General features: G+C 44.6%; 1 protein-coding gene across 1 annotated transcript in view; it reads right to left on the bottom strand.

Moving 5' to 3' along the window:
- LOC111978070 (serine/threonine-protein kinase 32C) overlaps window positions 1-20,674 on the bottom strand; it is a 99,854-nt gene that overhangs the window by 12,078 nt on the left and 67,102 nt on the right. Inside the window, exons 3-5 of the mRNA XM_024007863.1 lie at window positions 11,156-11,307; window positions 3,979-4,152; window positions 621-658 (exon numbers count right to left, since the gene is read on the bottom strand). Coding sequence (XP_023863631.1) covers window positions 621-658; window positions 3,979-4,152; window positions 11,156-11,307 — 364 coding nt within the window. The remainder of the gene's footprint in view (window positions 1-620; window positions 659-3,978; window positions 4,153-11,155; window positions 11,308-20,674) is intronic.

Here is a 20,674-nt window from a genome sequence, read left to right as displayed (position 1 = left end):
CCTGTATCTTTGCAGTGACTGGATGTATTAATACACCATCCAACATGTAATTAATAACTTCACCATGCTCAAAGGGATATTCACTGTCTGCTTTGTCTTTATCTTTAATCATCTACCAATAGGTGCGCTTCTTTGCGAAGCATTGGAAAGCCTCCCTGCTTTTTGTGGTTGAATCTGTGAAAGTGCTYGACTCAGGGACCTTACAGATGTGTGGGGTACAGAGATGAGGAAGTCATTCAAAATCATGTTGAACCCTATTACTGCACAGCGTGAGTAAATGCAACTTGTTATGCGTCTTGCCATAACAAAGGGGTTGAATACTTATTGAATCAAGACATTTCAGCTTTTCRTTTTTAGTTAATTTGTARAAATGTCTTAAAACACAATTCCACATTGACGTATGGGGTATTGTGCGTACGCCACTAACGCAAAATCTCAATTTAAATGTAAATTCAGGCACAACAACAAAATGTGGAAAAAGTCAAGGGGTGTGAATACTTTCTGAACGCACTGTAGTATGTTACATGACAGTAAAACATGTACACAGGTCTGTCTGTGACATGTCGCGAACATGTAAAGAGTACAGGACAAAAGTAATCTCTAAGAGGAGGCCTGCTCACCTTGCTCGTCCAACAAGATGTTGTCTGGTTTGATATCCCTGTGAGAGAAAGAGGGAGAGAAACACACATACATCAGTGTCTAAGAACATGGAACTATTTATAGTCAATATAAAACGTGTGTCACAGAATGTGCGTTTCTAAGTGCGCACGTGCATCTGCTTGCACGTGTGTGGAACAGAATGTGTATCGGCGTGTTGAGGCTTGTAGGTGTGTGTGTGTGTGTGTGTCTTGACGTATTTTATTCTATGCTTACATCACGTGGCTGTGTATTACATATGCGAATGCGTGCCCAGGTGTGTATGTGTTGCGATGTATCGATCCCTACAACACTACATTGGACATGGATGAGCGGGAACATGGCGATTTCCAATCCAATCCCTTGGAGACACTTGCAGGTTTTCTCCACACATGCTTATTACATGGGGCACCCATGCAGTGGAGACCCAACACAAACAACAACACCTTGGTGTTTACCCACCAGYGCGGCCCACAGCCAATTAGCAAAGCCCACACCACTTTTTAAATTATGCAGCCTGTCACGCAAGTGTGACTAATACATTTAGTCCACATAGAGAGTCTCATACACTACACTAACATGATATCAGGATATATCAAGACCATATCAGGATATATCAAGTCTTTTTTTAACTGGTGTATTCCTCAAGAGGTTTAATGGGGCTCCCGAGTGGCGCAGCGGTTTAAGGCACTGCATCTCAGTGCAAGAGGCTGAATCACATCCGAACAGTCCCTGGTTCGAATCTAGGCTGAATCACATCCGGCCGTGATTGGGAGTCCCATAGGGCGGCGCACAATTGGCCCATCGTCGTCCGGGTTTGGCCGGGGTAGGCCGTCATTGTAAATAAGAATGTGTTCTTAACTGACTTAAGAACCTAGTTAAATAAAAGGTTCAATAAAAAATGAAGCAAAATGGAACTGTAATCACAAGCCCAAGCCATTTAGCCCACAGAGTCCTCGTCTCATACACTACACTAYTATAAAATGCATGTGCACTAAGGCTATGCTATACCAAGAGGTAAGTCTATATTGCTAACTGATGTATTTCTCAAGAGATTCAAATGGAAATGTATGGGAAGAACTCCAATATGAAAGCCCCGATATCGCAAAACCAGCTCATTCTGGTTTTGGGATAAGGAAGTAACATTCCTGTTAGCGCCGAGGCTATTCTATACCAAAAAGTACATCTCTATTGCTAACTGGTGGATTTCTCAAGAGGTTTCATGGAAATGCATTCTATTCATGCCCTATAGCCATGCGAGAAAATCCAATATGAAAGCTCTGCCGCCCTGCCATACCACCACCGTGGTTATTTGATTTGTAAAACCATACAGAGCATTGCTCATTGAACACAATTTTTATTTTACGTGACTAGCAATGCAGTCAACCGTGTTTCCCAAGCATGGAAACTCCAGCAGCAGACGACTGACAAGTGTGAGGTGGATATCCACCTCAAAGCCCTGCACTTTAGAAGTGGGAAGTAAAAAAAAAAAATCCACTGTTTTAGTTTGTCTCCGGTGCAGAAGAAGAAGAAAAGAGGGGGAATGTTCTGGCGTTCTTTGGGGACTTCTTCGCTTGGACAMATTTTTCATTCCTCGGGCATCATGGCAGCAGCAGACTGTTGCTAGGAGACACTTCTTCCCCCAGTTGGTGCAACAACAAAAAAAATCATAGTATTTTCCTTTCACAAACCCACAGCGTGAAACCAAATTGTAGAGCAGGAGATGGCCACAGATACCTCGGGATTGGACTTGGCCTCCTCCAGCAGACACAATTGTGTCAGTCAGAACAGTTGATGCCAGGATGAGATAAAAACAGAGAAACTTGGTAAAACTCTTTTTTTAACTGACTTCATTGGCATTTAGATAATCAAGAAGGCTTGGGCGATATACTGTATATCGCGGTATTTCGAAATACCGACGGTATGACTTTTTTTGGGGGGTCCCCCGCCTCGCAGGGGCTGCGGGGGTGCAAGCTACGCCACTGCTTATAGCTATAAGAAATCTAGTATAACTATAAGAAATCTAAGATGTGTCAAATAAATTATATCCAGCTCAGGGCTCCAGCTGGGTTTACTAACTTKCTAGCTAGATGTCAAGATCAAGCTTCTTGGTTACAGCAGAGACATTCAATCCCCTCCTGGATCAAGATCCCTGTTGCCTAAATAGTTTTGTGCATAAAAAAAAAAAATCAATACATATATATTTTAAATAGCACCCCTTGTGTGCACTTCCGGTAMTACCGTATACCCCGGTATGGTACAGAAACGGTATGACAATCTGGATGCCGCCAACCYTATCGCGAAGCACATTGATCAAGTTCACGCGGTGAAAATGTTTCTAATTAACGRCCGAGTTTGAAGAAAGGACAAGTGTGTGATGATCTAGTTGGATCGACATCATTGTGTGTGTGTGCGCTCAACGGCACACACGCACTCACCTTCTCACCAGTATGCGAGCACCCACAYCGTTCTTTGCACTTTCAAGGAGCGATTTGCTGAAAACGAGCTTTGGAAATAAAGGTTAAAACATCTTGAGGCCATCGGTGAGTGGAGTTCAGGGTCTACAGGGACCCAAACACTTTTCATTTACAGCACTGACACTTTTCACTGCACTCGGCAATTTCAACAAAAACTCACGACTGCAAGTCATCCCACGCTGAAGAAGATTGATGGTTACAGCAACATAGATACCGGAGCTTTGTTTAGATATGCGAAGAAGCAAAAATGAAAAGGAGAATGCCCAGGTGATTATAGAGACAATTCTGTTCAGCAAAACAACAGACTGCTGGACACACATAGCCTATAGGCTCCTAAACCCATTTAAGTTTCAAAATCCGATGGAGAGAACTCAGCTCCTTAAAAAGCATACAAAAGAACTAAATCACTGTCCAGTGATATACTAGTCAATTAAAAGCTGTGGCTCTTCCTCCGACGAGCCCACATATTGAAAGGCTACATCATCAGACCAAGAGTGGCGGTTCTCAAGTACTGCAGTGAGGTGAGCGTGTAGCCGGTGTCAGAGCCCGGGACAGTGAAAAGAGTGATGCAGGACTACCCGCTCTGCCCCGGGGACACACAAGACAGATGAGAAAAGGATGATGATGCATCATTACACCCCCTAACGCAGGCCATTCATCTCCCTCTGGACATGCAGGCGACGGGATGTCGGGTCTCTGGAGCAGGGCGTGGGAGAGAGAAGGCCAGGAGTCCCAGGAGTGGCACCCAGGAGAGGCATAACCAGGGAGGTAAGACGAACAGCTAAAAGCAGACGGTGGCCAGCTGTGTGTTAGCAATCACCTGCTGGGTGTTTTGGAGAAACGGTGTCATTATTCTAGCCCATACCTGTGGATGATGTGCTGGCTCTGCAGGTAGTCCAGTGCCAGGGTCATCTCACACAGGTAGAGTTTGACAGCGTCCTCGTTGAAATGGACGTTCTGTTGGAGGTGGTAGCGCAGGTCCCCTCCCAGCAGCAGATCCACCACCATGAACATGTCCTCCTCGTCCTGGAACGAGTACCTGGGACACAAGGCGGAGGTCAGAGGGCTCAGTCAACATCCTGTTAGGGCCAGGATACAGACAAACAAGGACACACACACACGGGAACAAGACACACAGGCGCAAAACATGCTGACCACATGCCTCCTGCTGAACCCTGCATCTACCAACCGCAAAAACACACAACAGTAAAACCGTAGCATATCTCACACAAGACACTCACTATGTATGTGTGGAACTGAGTTTGCGTGTGCGTAGATCAGGGCTCTCCAACTCTGTCCCTGGAGAGCTACCGTCCTGTAGGTTTTCATTCCAACCCTAATCTAGCGCACCTAATTCTAATAATTAGCTGGTTGATAAACTGAAATCAGGTTAGTTACAAGTGGGGTTGGATCGAAAACCTACAGGAGAGCAGCTCCCCAGGAACAGGGTTAGAGAGCCCCGGCCTATAGCCTATTATGTGTTAACGTACGCAGGAGTTGGTGTGAGTGCGTACTCACATGTAAGCTCAAAACAAGCACAGTGGGAGCGATAACTTTGAGAGTGATCGCTATCTTAAACGAGCTGACGTTTGTCGGAGCGCGTGAATGCAGGAGAGTGATTGCCAAATTAAGGCGAGAACAGAGCCAGCCTTTGATTGATGTCTCTTAATTGAAAACGGCTGATGGACGGCTAAAGATCGTTGTCAATCAGGCTTACTAATCAAGCACATCACATTAAAACGCGCCCCAGAAAATAATCTGGGCGGGATTTGGGACACTCTACTACACCCCCTCTCCACAGGTGTCGACTAAAAACACCAAGCGCCAGCGGCACACTGGAAACCCAAACCACACAGTACGTAAACACAACATGTCAGAAACCCACAATCATCTCACAGTAGTCACAACAGAGAGAGAGCGAGAGAGAGAGAGAGAGAGCGCGAGAAGGCTTTCCGGAGGCGCTCAAGCCGAGATCTTTCTTTATTTTTCCATTAAAGCCTGGTAGATTATTGCAGCATTATTATATATTTTTCATCTTGGCAGATTTCCTCATCCTAGCTCTATATCACCAGGCTTAACCCCACACACTCGGGGGCATTTTGATTGGCCCTCTCCAGGCGCAATTTCTTGCTCTCTATATCCGAGAAAATGGAGCACCGTGTTTCAGAGCGAGTGAAAATCAACCTATCCTCTCCAAGACATCGGTTTTGCAACGGCGAACGCTGTTCACGACGATATCAAGCCCTGACGTCAAAAGAAACACACCGATCAACTGATAAAATGGTCCGATTTTGAAAAAGATTACTGCCTCACATAATATTCCCCATAAAATAAAAATGATTGACAGGGATTGCCCATTTCTGTCAGAGGGATTGGTTGAGAAGAAGTTCTGAGAAGGAGGGATTGGGAGGGATCCATGCTAAACACAATATTGGACTTATGTGATCAGCATTGTATAAGGTTATTATTGTAAGTCAGTGAAATCATCTATAGCCTAGGGCAGTGCTTCCCAAACTCGGTCCTGGTGATCCCAACGGGAGCACGTTTAGGTTTTTGCCCTAGCGCTACACAGCTGATTCAAATAATCAACTCATCATTCATCTTCGATGATTTGAATCAGCTGTGTAGTGCTAGGGCAAAAACAAAAACGTGCTCCCGTTGGGATCCCCAGGACCGAGTTCGGGAATCACTGACCTAGGGATAAAATACAGTCTCTTGCAGTCAAAAAAAAGCATGACATTAAAGAATGTCCACCAAAGCGCCCATCTTCCTTCAGATCAAGAGAAAACCGGTGCAGGATCTAACGGTGGACATCCCGGTGACGTGTTCCGACAGCTTGGTCTGATGACTGGAGATCTTCTAACACACCTAACCTCCACTCCAAACACACACAGCGTCACACAGATGGCCAGGCTGAGATCGGTTGAGACGGAGTTTGCTGTCCACAAGTCCCTAGTTATTGTCACCTTCTTATCACCTCCTTGTCATGCCCTGATCCCGAGCAGCATGCAGCTGATGGTGAATAGAATGCCCTCTGTGGCATCCAGTGTGATAGCAGTGGTATTAGGGCCCGTTTCCTGAGCCCCCCGTGGCTGAGATTAGAGCAGTTTCCACATCCCCTTCAGGTAAACTGTCAGACGTGGAGCTGACATCTGAGCCGTATTTAAGCTCGGATAGTGACAGCGTTGTCACATTCAGATTTAACACCAAGGACAGGGAGCGACAGACAGTGAGAGAGAAGAAGAGAGCGAGAGCGAGAGAGAGTGAGAGCGCGAGAGAGCGAGAGAACATTCCGGATGAATGCTTTACCAAATACAGCATGTGTCTCACTAGACACGTTTGGGGAATTCAAAATCAAAGCACACAAGCACCCTGTAAAAATGTCTGTAAAAATCGTTCAAGGAGAGGCCAAGGCAGCAGCTAAGACAAATGGATGAGATGAAAGCAAGTTAGTGAAAGAGGAGAACTGTAATGTGTGTGACCAGACACAAACGGAGTTCTCCAAACATCTCCTTTTATCTCCTCTCTCATTGACAATATTACAGAAGTTAAAGTTCTGAAGAAGAAAAAAGACTATAAAAGAGAAAGCCGTAAGAGGAAACAGCTTGAGAATGGACTTGTCATGGGTCAAATATGACCAAGACAGTTGATTGGGGACCTGGCTACGGTCTGAGCCTTGGGAGAATTTTGGCAGGGCCAAGGAGAAGAGGGGCCATGTGGAACAGTCAGGACAGGCCTGGACTGACTGGGACAGCAGAGTACAGAGGAAGGTTACCATGCTGGAAAGAGTCTGAGAAACAGGCTGAAATAATCAGGCCATGATGACAAATGAGCCGAGGGAAGCGTAGGGAGAAGGGGAGAGAGAGAGAGAGAGAGAGAGAGAGAGAGAGAGAGAGAGAGAGAGAGAGAGCGAGGGAGGGAGGGAGGAGAAAGACATGGAGGGGAGAGAGGGTGAAAGAGACATGGGGGTGAGATGGGGTAGAGAGAGAGCGAGAGAGTAAGAGAGAAAAAAAAGAGACACGGGGCTTTGAATGTGGTCTGCTTTGTGACTGTGGCCTAGATAGTCTTGTGATAGAGACAGCGTGGCTCAGGCTGGTCAAGGGGCTGGATCACAAGACACATCCGGCTCCTCTGAGGATCCCTCTAACAATGCAATGAATGAGTGAGCGCTGCCTCTCGCTCTGTGGTCCCTAGCCTAGTCCCCCCCCGTTCCCCTCAGCACACCCCTCTCCCCACCTCCACTGGCCTTATTTCACAAGGTGCACTTCGAACGTCCTACAGGACCGTAAAACGGTAAGGTGGCTCTGGAAAGTTACAATTGCAGAGAAAAGAACATCACTTTAATGGCGAGGTTGCTTTGGAAAGTTACAGTGGAAAGTTACAGAGTCCTGTGACTGTGACTAACTCCTGTGACACTCTGTATCTAATGCAGACTGCTGTATAAATGCGTTTGTAACAGCAGGAGAAGAAAGCGAATAGGACTTAGACCCTGAGGAAATATCCTTCAGTTAATTTTATGGATGTCAACAGAACCTAAGCTTCCACCCAGGGCTTGTTATGCCTATTGTGTTTGGGGTAAAGCTCTAACTTGTCTCACCGTCTCCCAGAGCATTGTTCTCTTCTGCCAAGGAATCAATATTCTTAATGGACACGGAGGAGGACAGGGTGTGTGCATCTATTCTCACCACAGTGACTTCTCTCTCTCTCTCTCGCTCAGTCTCTCACTCTCTCTGATGGACAGGATGGACGGACAGCGGAGGAAGAACGCCGCTCAGCGGATCCCACTGATGACTCACCCTCTGCGATGCCGTTAAAACCCCTCTTTAAAAGGGTCTCCAAAGCCTCAGCTCACAGACGACAAATATCCCACAGTGCTCCGCTCTGACACATTAACTCCCTCTCGCATCACTTTCTTCTTCGCTTGGTTCAGCTTCCACTGCCTCCGTCCACATCCCAGGGGAATCTGGCCAACGGTGTTTGAGAGTAGATTTGTTTCAATGTAATGCTTAAGGCAAAACCTTGTCCCGGTAATGATTTACACTGGAAAGTGCACAGGATCAATTCCGCTGCATACACTTAATGCATGTAATACTGTACGTCCGGGTATGGAAAAATGACCTCGGCAACTTAGAAATACAAATTGATCGGGGGATGAGACGTAGACCGCGTCTACACCCGTGTCGTGATRGCTTGGGTGATTTGGGTGGATTTCTTGAATGCTGCAGATGATACTAAAAAAAAAAATTCTCTCAAGGTGGCTAATCCAATTGAATACATATATATCCCACTCCTACACATTATATGGCATCTATCTGCAGCAAGTGAACGGTCACGGCAATTAGCGCACGCAGCAAACTTGACAGTCCTCCAGGCTTTTTAAGCAGTCTTGTTCTAGTGATGTGGATTCGGTGCCCAGGTTCCCTCTAATGAATTATCTCTGAAGCAATGGATGGAGCTTTTTTTTCAAAAGAAAACCAACAGAATTCACGACATCATAATGAAAGCAAACCTAGGCTTCAAAATGGTGTGTGTGTGAGATAGAGAGAAGGAAGCAAATCCAAAGCTTCGTAGATGGTGAAACTCTGTTTTGACAAACTAAACAAAGCCCAAATCCCTTCTTAACACATTTTACCCCCCCCCCCTCTCTCTCTCTCGCATATCGTTGCGATTTCAAGAATCGTTACTTTACGGATGGCCGTTTCTCTCAAGCCTCCGCTCTCCCCCTCTCTTTCTGGCGTTGTATCTCGGAAACAACTCCGACTAATCTTAATCAAAGCTGGCGTTTCTCATGAGTGGCACCCTCTGATGTTTACCTTGGGGAATATAGGCACATACAGTTCCCAGAACCCTGGTTGGCCCATCTTCAGTCCATCAATAATGGAACACTCGTTGGGCAAACCCTACAGGCCAGAGCACATAACGCAGTACATGCCCAAGGACACGGGCCAATGTTCTGCAAGTCAGCAGAGACTTACGATGTGCAGCAGCGTACCCACGGACAGTACTAATTAAACTCCTGACCCTTACACTGAAAGAGGGTCGTAAAGTATCACCAAATATTGTAATGACATCCATATTTAGGAACTCCTCATCACCTGATTGATTTGAAAGTAAGAACAAAATAATGAATGAAGGATGAAGGAGACCGTTTCCTGTTTTAGACAGGAAAATAAACAGTGAATTCCTTTACGTCTCTGTGCCGAGCTCCTCTTTCTCTGGTTTGAGGAGAGAAAGTCAGAGCCTGTTCTCATTCGATGTTTCACTGAGTAAGCGCGATAGGCTCAGCAGGACATGAGATGTCAACTTCAGACAAGCCAAGGAAGAACCCACAGGAAGGCCAAATCAACCCAAAAAAAAGGAGTCTGGTCAGTGAGAGCCTTCATCTGCAGGAAGAATGCACAAATGAGGCTAGTGTGATTGATACACTCTGTACAAAGTTATTTCAGAAACTCCGCCGTTCGTTCTCTGGTGGCTTGGCAGGGGACCAGGCTGGCCAGTATTACGGTACCGACAGCTGCTCAGGTTTGGGGTCCGTGGGTTTCAAAGAGCAAATCAACTTTGGAAAAAACATACTGTATCGGTTGTTCCCGAGTCGACAGACGGGAACAGCTGTGGCCTGTCAGGCAGGCCGTCTCCATGTGGGTTTTGCCAGCTTTCTACCTTTGTTTTGCTAAATCTGAACAGTTTGATGGGGACGGTTGAGGATGTGCCTTCCTATCACCAAACCCCCCCCCCCCCATGCATTGATGTTCTTTGTAATGCAGATTTGACAGCCTGTGTATGTTTTTAGGAGAAGAGATCAAAACAATGGATAAATTATCCAAACAATATATTCACCAGCAAAGGGATACATAATATCTCAAACTTTCTACGAACCGTCCAAAGCGTATACCGGCTGAGAGTGATGGAACCAATTCCGTGCCACTCTGGCATGACTTGTTGTTGTTTTGTTCCAGTGTCATTTGAGACGGGCTGACCACTTACCCAGTTTCCCTCTGAAGTTGACTTGAATCGCGATCTAAGGAGCACTATAATTCCTGCCTGCTCATAACGCTGCTGTGTCTTTGTCACTAAATGGGGCTTTTGATGTGCCATAGATGCACAGATACAGAGCTGAGCAGAGCCAATCAGAGAAAAGCAGGGAAACTAGAACAAGGATAGGGCTATACACTCCTTGAGGGAATTATATACAAAAAAAAACACACACACACAGGCCCTACTACTACTACCACCACCTCATTAAAAAGCCCTCTGTGTATTTTAGTTTGGAAGCTTCTCTGAGACAAAAAAAAACTTTAATCATCGCCAACTTCGGATAAAAACTAACATGCATACAAGACTTAGACTAATAAGCTGCAGTGTGTGCGGGTGTACTTTTGTCTTGGTGCTCGGTGATAACGGGTGTGCATGAAATGATCAACGCTCCCTGTATCAATTACTCAGAGGATATTACCGCCGTGTGCAATATCATTCTACCAATTAAACAGGAGCAAAGTGCTTTGGTGTAATATGCTGTAAGCACTGTGCTAGCTTCCCAATTACATTTAGAATATGTGCTGCGGAGACACGGAGATAGTTGAATAACGAAGCTGGTCCCCGACATCACCCAGATATCATACTCCTGAGGGGAAAGTATTGGGTCAACTTACTTTACATTACAGCCATTAAGAAATGTGTGGTGCAATGGGCTCATGGATCTGGATGAAAATCATCTGGTCAAATCTCATGTTCCCTATATAGTGCACTACTTTTGACCAGAGCCGTATCACCACTTTCTGGGTCCGTTAAAACTGGCACAGTCGGCAGGCCTTGACTTATCAAAAGGCTCTGGTCGAAAGTAGTGCACTATAAATAGGGTGTCATTTGAGACAGAGACCACAACTGTTGTTTCCCTTCAATTTAACATTCTCATCTCATTGTCCAATTGAGGGTTAAAACATGCATCCACCACCAACAGAGAATCCACACACACACAGGGTACCAGCCGAGGCATGCAGAATGTACAAACAGTTTAGAGAGTGAAAAAAACACAGGATAGTCACCAGAGGTTTACTAAAAAAACATGTTCAATTTCCTGTAGAATCTCTAGCTCTCTAAAGACGTTTCGGACCTCGTCTCTCTCTATGCACTGCTGTTTGTTCATGTACTTCATGGCGTACATCTTCTCTGTGTCCCTCTTCTGCACGATGCACACCTGCAGGGGAGACAAGGACAGAAGAACAGAGAGTGAGCTACCAACTAACTTAGGACTGGAACCAAACTCACATAAAGCAAGTAAGCACAGACACGCACAGACACATACATTAGTATGCAATGATATCCAGTACACCCTGGCATGAGACAATGCATTGTCATAATGGCTGATATTATTGCCCTCCATTAGAATATTTCCAGTTTGACATGGAAAACAAGCCACAAACAGTCTCCGACCTCATCATGTTGTGCTCATTAAAACTAGACGTTCCGTGGACAAAGTGGAGAAAAGTAAATGTGAAATGTCAAGATCAGGACAGGGGGTATGGGAGGGAAGCCTCATTACTGTAACATCCAGTCATTAGGCATTTGTATTTCTTTTATTTAACCTTTATTTAACTAGGCAAGTCAGTTAAGAACAAATTCTTATTTACAATGACGGCCTACCAAAAGGCAAAAGGCCTCCTGCGAGGACGGGGGCCTGGGATTAAAAAAATTAAATAAAAATACAACATAAATATAGGACAAAACACGCATCACAACAAGACAAAACAACACTACATAAAGAGAGACCTAAGACAACAACATAGCAAGGCAGCAACACATGACAACACAGCATGGTAGCAACACAACATGGTAGCAGCACAAAACATGGTACAAACATTACTGGGCACAGTCAACAGCACAAAGGTCAAGAAGGTAGAGACAACAATACACCACACAAAGCAGCCACAACTGTCAGTAAGAGTGTCCATGATTGAGTCTTTGAATGAAGAGATTGAGATAAAACTGTCCAGTTTGWGTGTTTGTTGCAGCTCGTTCCAGTCGCTAGCTGCAGCGAACTGAAAAGATGAGCGACCCAGGGATGTGTGCGCTTTGGGGACCTTTAACAGAATGTGACTGGCAGAACGGGTGTTGTACGTGGAGGATGAGGGCTGCAGTAGATATCTCAGATAGGAAGGAGTGAGGCCTAAGAGGGTTTTATAAATAAGCATCAACCAGTGGGTGGACAGGTATACAGAGATTACCAGTTTACAGAGGAGTATAGAGTGCAGTGATGTGTCCTATAAGGAGCATTGGTGGCAAATCTGGTGGCTGAATGGTAAAGAACATCTAGCCGCTCCAGAGCACCCTTACCTTCCGATCTATAAATTATGTATCCGTAATCTAGCATGGGTAGGATGGTCATCTGAATGAGGGTTAGTTTGGCAGCTGGGATGAAAGAGGAGCGATTACGATAGAGGAAACCAAATCTAGATTTAACTTTAGCCTGCAGCTTTGATATGTGCTGTGAGAAGGACAGTGCACCGTCTAGCCATACTCCCAAGTACTTGTATGAGGTGAGTACCTCAAGCTCTAAACCCTCAGAGGTAGTAATAACACCTATGGGAAGAGGGGAATTCTTCTTACCAAACCACATGTCCTTTATTTTGGAGGTGTTCAGAACCAGGTTAAGGGTAGAGAAAGCTTGTTGGACACTAAGAAAGCTTTGTTGTAGAGCATTTAACACAAAATCCAGGAAGGGGCCAGCTGAGTATAATACTGTATCATCTGCATATAAATGGATGAGAGAGCTTCCCACTGCCTGAGCTATGTTGTTGATGTATATTGAGAAGAGCGTGGGGCCTAGGATTGAGCCTTGGGGTACTCCCTTGGTGACAGGCAGTGGCTGAGACAGCAGATTTTCTTTATACACTGCACTCTTTGAGAGAGGTAGTTAGCAAACCAGGCCAAAGACCCCTCAGAGACACCAATACTCCTTAGCCGGCCCACAAGAAAGGAATGGTCTACCGTATCAAAAGCTTTGGCCAAGTCAATAAAAATAGCAGCACAATATTGCTTAGAATCAAGGGCAATGGTGACACCATTGAGGACCTTTAAGGTTGCAGTGAAACATCCATAACCTGAGCGAAAACCAGATTGCATAACCGAGAGAATACTATAGACATCAAGAAAGCCAGTCAGTTGATTATTGACAAGTTTTTCCGACACTTGATAAACAGGGCAAAATAGAAATAGGCCTATAACAGTTAGGATCAGCTTGATCTCCCCCTTTAAATAAAGGACAAACTATCTCCCAGAAAGGAGAGACAGGTTAAAAAAGGTTGGAGATGATATGGACCGCAACCTTAAAGAAGAAAGGGTCTAAACCATCTGACCCAGATGTTTTCTAAGGAGCTCCTTTAGTACCTCGGACTCAGTGACTGCTTGCAGGGAGAAACAGAGGGAGAAGCATCGGGCATAGTCGCATTAGAAGGGTTGGGAGATGAGGAAATGTTGGACGGGCAAGGAGGCATGGCTGAGTCAAATAGGAATCCTGACTTAATGAAGTGGTGATTAAAGAGCTCAGCTATGTGCTTCTTGTCAGTAACAACCACATCAACAACATTAAATCATGCAGCGCCTTATGTCAAGATCGCAGATTTTAGAGAAACAACAAATGTCGGTACATACGTGTCTTATATCGGCTGAAACCTTAAATTCTTGTTAACATAACTGCACTGTCCAATTTGCAGTAGCTACTACTGGGGAAAAATGCCATGCTATTGTTTGAGGAGAGCTCCCAACAACAAAACACTTTTTTCACTGCGATAGGTTTGATAAATTCACCTCTGAAGGTGAAATGTGTACTTACATTCTGAAATCTTGCCCTGATTTATCATCCAAAGGGTCCCAGAGATAACATAGTGTCGTTTTGTTAGATAAAATCCTTTCATATCCTAAAAAGGTCCATATAGCATGCACGATCTATTTTGTATTTCCACTCGTTCAATTTGCAAATTAAGGAATCTGTGAAAATCTCACCTTTAACGTTGTTTCAACGGGTCAAATCACATTCGTATGTATTCCTCAGAGATCCTAGAACGTAACAAGACTTCACTATATCATTAGGGGTGTAGTATATCCTATAGGACACCATATTTGGTCAGAGAGCGACGCATTCATGGCACTCCGATGACGCGGGAAGTCTTCACTTGAATGACTATCTTTGTCAAATAAGCACCAATCAGGGTCAAACAAAGCTAGATAGATAGCCAATGAGCTGGGCTTTACGAGATTGTCTGTCGCAAAATGTAGGTGCTAACCTTTTGCGACAGCATGCCTTTTCCTTTTGGACAAAAATTATACGAATATTCAGAGTTATGAAAACTGGTTGTTTTGCAAATGTTGAACTTATAATATGGCTACTAACACTGGAAAAGCTAAATCAAAGTCCAAGTATACAGATTTGACGATATTCTTACAGAAAAATGTAATATGAATGCAACGGTCTCCTTCACGATTTGCCCATATGTACCTGGGTGACTTCAGACTAAATGTCCTGTAGCTCGCTCATACTTCAAGTTATCTGTCTGAAACYTTGCACATATACTGCTGCCATATTGTGGACAGCATTGGAATTACAACCAGAGTAATGGCTGAAACTGGGACCTTTCTCTTGCATTTCAAAGATGGTGGTAGAACAAAAAAATACGTTTTTTTCCTTTGTATTTTCTTCTACCAGATCTATTGTGTTACATTTTCCTACATTCAATTCACATTTCCACAAACTTCAAAGTGTTTCCTTTCAAATGGTGCCAAGAACATGCATATCCTTGCTTCAGGGCCTGAGCTACAGGCAGTTAGATTTGTTATGTTAGGGGGCTATCCCTTAATGAAGTGGTGATTAAAGAGCTCAGCCATGTGCTTCTTGTCAGTAACAACCACATCATCAACATTAAGGGACATGGACAGCTGTGAGGAGGAGGGATTATTCTCCAGGTCTTTAACCGTTTTCCAGAACTTCTTGGAGTTAGACCCACAGAGAGAGAACTGCTCCTTAAAGTAACTAACCTTGGCCGTCCGAATAGCCTGAGTGCACTTACTACTCGTTTGTCTGAACGATAGCCAGTCAGCTTGAGTATGCGTGTGCCGAGCCTTTCGCCAAATGCAATTCTTGAGGTGGAGTAACTCTGCAAGATCACGGTTGAACCAGAGGCTGAACCTGTTTTTAATTCTCATTTTCTTTTTGGGGGCGTGTTTGATACCAATACCACTGAAAATATAGAAAAAGAAGGTCCAAGCGTCTTCAACAGAGGGGATCAAGCTGATTCTATACCATTTTACAGAGGCCGGTTCATGAAGGAAGGGTTGCTCATTAAAGTTTTTTAGCAAGCGTCTGCAAAACAGTTATCACCAAGGTCATTACAGAGAACACCAGACACCAGGAAGCGATGACCTCAGCTACTGTTACGCAAACTGTCTGCTGCAGAAAATAAACAATGGTTTGGGAAGAAAAAACTAACTTCTACAAATAAGCACGCATCTCCAATGAAGAACATAGAAAATCAACTGTACCCAGTAAAAGATTGAAGTAATCAATTGTGATATTAACACACTCTTTACACCTATCCCACTCCCAAGTTGAGTGATAAAACAATTCATGCAAGTTTGGAACAAGTTCACATAGCTTTGTTCAAACCCATTGAACAGTTGGAATGACAAAGTACCAGGATGATACAGCCCACCCCAACTGTCACGTCTCAGGTAGTATCGAGTGACGTGGCTGAGCACGCACACACAGATCAGTAAAAACGGAACATCCACGTGCTGCTCCCAGCTATCTAACTGAATTGTCCACAACAGCCCAGGTATCCTCGTTACAACAGATGGTTGGTTTACAGCATTAGAGGATGGAATGACAGACGGAAATCTATTACTCTCCAAAACGCAATCTAATTGCCTGCCTCCCTTCCTCTCCCTCTAGCTGGAGCACAAATAAGAACTGCTCTACCATCTTGCTCTCCGTCCCTCTCTTCGTTCCTACTCAGGTTTTTCCTCTCTGTCAGTCTTTGTCATAGGCTCATTACAGTACCGCATGAAGTCATACCATTTCCCTCCTCCTTATGGATCTGTGTTGAGTTGTAAGGAGAGAGGGTGTGGGAGGAGGCATCAGGTAGATGACAGAGGACATGTTTGTGGTGGAAGAGGAGAAGCTTGCTGAGTACAACCAGGCTCCTTCATAAAATGGACAGATCAGGGGGTGAAAGTCGTTTTCGTAATGATGTTCTTGAAGAGTTTCTTGCCCCCTCGTGGTGACACCGCGGCTCACGGCCCTCCATATTTCCTCCTTCCTCCCTTGTTGCCCTAGCCTACACACAGACCCAATTTCCTCAGCCTCATTTCATAGAGGCCAGCCAGTCATCTGCACTGCGCGAGGGGATGGGCGATGAAGGGAAATAAATGAAACACTGCAATTGCTAACCAAACGGCTAAAGCTTTTACCGCTTGTCCTTCTAAGGCTGTTAGCTTTTCTTATGACTCCCCTTGTTGCTGTAAAGCATGGAGCGCTGGTGACAGCCTGTGATTTCAGCCCCAGAGCAAAGCGGTCTTTCACACTCTGAGGCCAGTTACACTAAACTGTCTATTGCACCGAGAAGCCAACGACCTATCAGACCTATCAAACCTGCTGTCAAATACCCAATCTCTGGCCCCTCATTTCAGTTCAGACACGTTTGTATGACTGAACAAATCACATTTTGTTTATTTTATGTGCCGAATACAACAGGTGTAGGCTTTACCGTGAAATGCTTACTTACGAGCCCTTTCCCTACGATGCAGAGTTAAAAAATAAGAATGAAGCTATATACAGGGAGTACCAGTACCATATCAATGTGCAGGGGTACGAGGTACTTGAGGTAGATATGTGCATATACACAGAGTATAGATAATACTAAGACTAAAAAAGGAACAGAGTAGCAGCAGCATATACTGTAGGATGAGTGTGAAAGTGTGTGTGTGTGTGTGTGGCGTCAGTATGCTTGTATGTGTATCTGCGTATGTAGTGTATGTATGTGTGTGAGTTTCTGTGAGAGTGTCAGTATAGTATGTGTGAGTATATGTGTGTGGGTAGAGGCTTGTRARTGTGCATAGGGTCAGTGCAAAATAGGGTCAATGCAGATAGTCCGGGTAACCATTTGATTAACTATATAGCAGTCTAATGGCTTGGGGATATAAACTTCCTTGGAGGCTGTTGGTCCGAGACCTGATGCTCCGGTACCGCTTGCCGGATGGAGCAGAGAGAACAGTCTATGACTTGGGTGGCTGAAGTCTTTGGCAATTTTTCTGGCCTTCCTCTGACACCGCCTGGTATAGAGGTCCTGGATGGCAGGGAGCTTGGCCCCAGTGATGTACTGGGCCCTCCGCACCACCCTCTGTAGCGCGTTTGCGGTCAACGAAGGTGCAGTTACCATACCAAGCGTCGATGCAGCCAGTCAAGGTGCTATCAATGGTGCAGCTGTCAAACTTTTTGAGGACCTGAGGGCCCATCCCAAAATCTTTTCAGCCTCTTGAGGGGGAACAGGCACTGTCATGTCCTCTTCACAACTGTGCGGGTGTGTGTGGACCATGTTAAGTCCTTAGTGATGTGAACACCAAGGAACTTGAAGCTCCCGACCCGCTCCACTAAAGCCCTGTCAACGTGGATGGGGGCGTGACCACCAGCCAGAAAGAAAATGTATTAAGAGTTTATTCATTTATTCATAGAGAATATTAGCGATTCAGTAGATCAAAGACCAATTCTGTATAGGTATAGACAATTGGAATCAAACTGAGCTGAAGGTCTGAATCTGACATTTTCCATAACTATTAGCTTATGAATATAGTGTACAGTATATACACCATCTAAAATTCTAATCATTGGAGATGGCGAGGACAGATAGATTAGCATGGTGGTCCTAGACTAGGACTGTAGCACTGACTGTCAGAGCGATGGCTTCTGGGTCTGAGCCTTTCTCAGGGTAATAGGACGCCAAAGTGAGCCTAATTAATTCCGAAGCGTTTTCTCTAAAATGCTAATGGGCGGCACAGTCCAAAGCATTATGGTCCCGCTGGCTATATTTCACTGTTAAATATTCATGATGAACCCCTACTATTCAGGCTAACTTCAGAGTTAATAAATAGGCACAGTAAAAGGTCAACCTTTTTTGAAACAGGGAGTATTTACTTTGGGGCCAGCCCTGAGGATGGTGCCAAACCGCTCGGCAGGCTGTCGACTGGGGCATGCGGTGTGACTTGGTGAAGCGGCGGCTAATAAACTGGCACAATCACAGGAACAGACTGTGTGTACAGTTTGCTTCCAGTTTCGTTGGCAGGAGCGGCGCCGTGGACAGCGTCGCCTGGAGGTGAAGCACCCTACGTAGTGACAACGTTAGCTGAATGGTTGTAATCTCTGGCCACCAGCTGCACAGCACACCTGCTTATCTTGCCTCTAAAGAGGCCTTTCAAAAGAGGGACTACCCATCCATTGGTCAGGTTGGATATTGATTTCCTCCCTGCACAGCCTTGGAGAGAGGGAAGTGTGCAGCAGCCGTTTGATGTGGAAAGAGTCTAAGGAAGGGAGGATGGAGGCTGGAGATGAAAAACACCTGTCCTAAAAGGAGATACACACCTCAATGAAATGCTCAATCACTGGGAAGGATCAAACGAAAAACTTAGTTTATAATTTGTCACTTTTTCCCCCCTCTTTTCACAATTCTTATTTAATCAGTGTTCTGTGACCAGAAAGCAGATAATAATCACATTTAATTTGTCACATAAGTAAACAAAAGATGTAGACTAACAGTGAAATGCTTACTTCCCATTAATGCGGAGTAAAAAAAAACTGAAATAGAAAAATAAAATCGAGGAATAAATACACAAAGAGTAACGATAACTTGGCATTTGGAAAGTATTCAGACCCCTTGACGTTATCCACATTTTGTTATATCACAGCCTCCTTCTAAAATGTATTAAAATAAATGTTCTCCTCATCAATCTACACARAATACCATAGAACAACAAAATGAAAACAGGTTTTTAGAAATGTTTGCAAATGTATTAAAAATAAACAGAAATACCTTATTTACATAAGTATTCAGACCTTTTGCTATGAGACTCAAAATAGAGCTCAGGTGCATCTTGTTTCCATTGATCATCCTTGAGATATTTCAAGAACTTGATTAGAGTCAACCTGTGGTAAATTAAATCTATTGGCATGATTTTAAAAAGGCACATACCTGTCTATATAAGGTCCCACAGTTGACAGTGACTGGGAGACTAGTCAGGAAAGAGGGAATGATGAACGGAGCAAAGTACAGACAGATCCTTGATGAAAACCTGCTCCAGAGACCTCAGGACCTCAGACTGGGGGGAAGGTTCACCTTCCAGCAGGACAACGCCACTAAGTACACACCAAAAACAACGCAGGAGTGGCTTCGGGTCAAGTCTCAAGAATGTCCTTGAGTTGCCCAGCCAGAGCCTGGACTTGAACCCAATCGAACATCTCTGGAAAGACCTGAAAATAGCTGTGCAGCAACGCTTCCCATCCAACCTGACAGAGCTTGAGAGGATCTGCAGAGAAGTATGGGAGAAACTCCCCAAATACAGGTGTGCCAAGCGTGTAGCGTCATACCCAAGAAGACTTGAGGCTGTAATGCTAATGTAATCGAACATCTCTGGAAAGATGGCTGCCAAAGGTGCTTCAACAAAGTACAAAGAGTAAAGGGTCTAAATACTTATGTAAATGTGATTTTTCAGTTTTGTATTTTTAATACATTTAGGGGTATTGATTGTGCTTGTTTCCACCCCGCCCCACCAGGTGTCTCCCATCTCCCCTCAGTATCCCCTGTGTATTTATACCTGTGTTCTCTGTCTGATGCCAGTTCGTTTTGTTCGTCAAGCCAACAAGCATTTTTTCCCCTTGCGCTTGTCTCTCTATAGTTCCTGTTTTCTAGTTTTTGACCATTCTGCCGGCCTTGACCCTGAGCCTGCCGTTCTGCACCTTGCCACACCACACTGATTATTGACCCCTGCCTGCTCTGACCCTGAGACGGCCTGCCATTCTGGACCTTTTCGAACACTGTCTGGATTACTAACCTCTGCCTGCCCCTGACCTGTCGTTTTGCCTGCCCCCTGTACTAGTAATAAACTTTTGTTACTTCGGCACTGTCTGCATCTAGGTGTTACCTGAAACGTGATCCTTTTAGTATAAGGCTGCAATGTAACAAAACGTAGAAAAAGTCATAGGGTCTAAATACCTTCCAAATGCACTGYATATCGACCACCAATATCTGATATCTTGTTTTATGACCATCTAAATGCCATGCTTAAAGAATGTGATCATAATTAGGAGATAATCGTCATGGTCGATTTCAATATAAACTGGGAAAACAAAACTTGCAGAAAAAAGAAAAAAAAAAACTCAGATCACAGACCATTTCAACCTCACTAAAATAATACAAGGACCAACCAGAGTAACAGACGTCCCAGACTGAAATGTATCTGGTGTTCACTAACAGATGTGATCGAATAACTAAGTCCATTACCGCTTCCCTTCTCAAGCCGTTGGG

This window comes from Salvelinus sp. IW2-2015, linkage group LG18 (genome assembly GCF_002910315.2).
Source record: "Salvelinus sp. IW2-2015 linkage group LG18, ASM291031v2, whole genome shotgun sequence".
Taxonomy (NCBI): Eukaryota; Metazoa; Chordata; class Actinopteri; order Salmoniformes; family Salmonidae; genus Salvelinus; species Salvelinus sp. IW2-2015.
The sequence above is the reverse complement of the archived record's forward strand: the minus strand, read 5'-3'. Positions and strand labels throughout refer to the sequence as shown.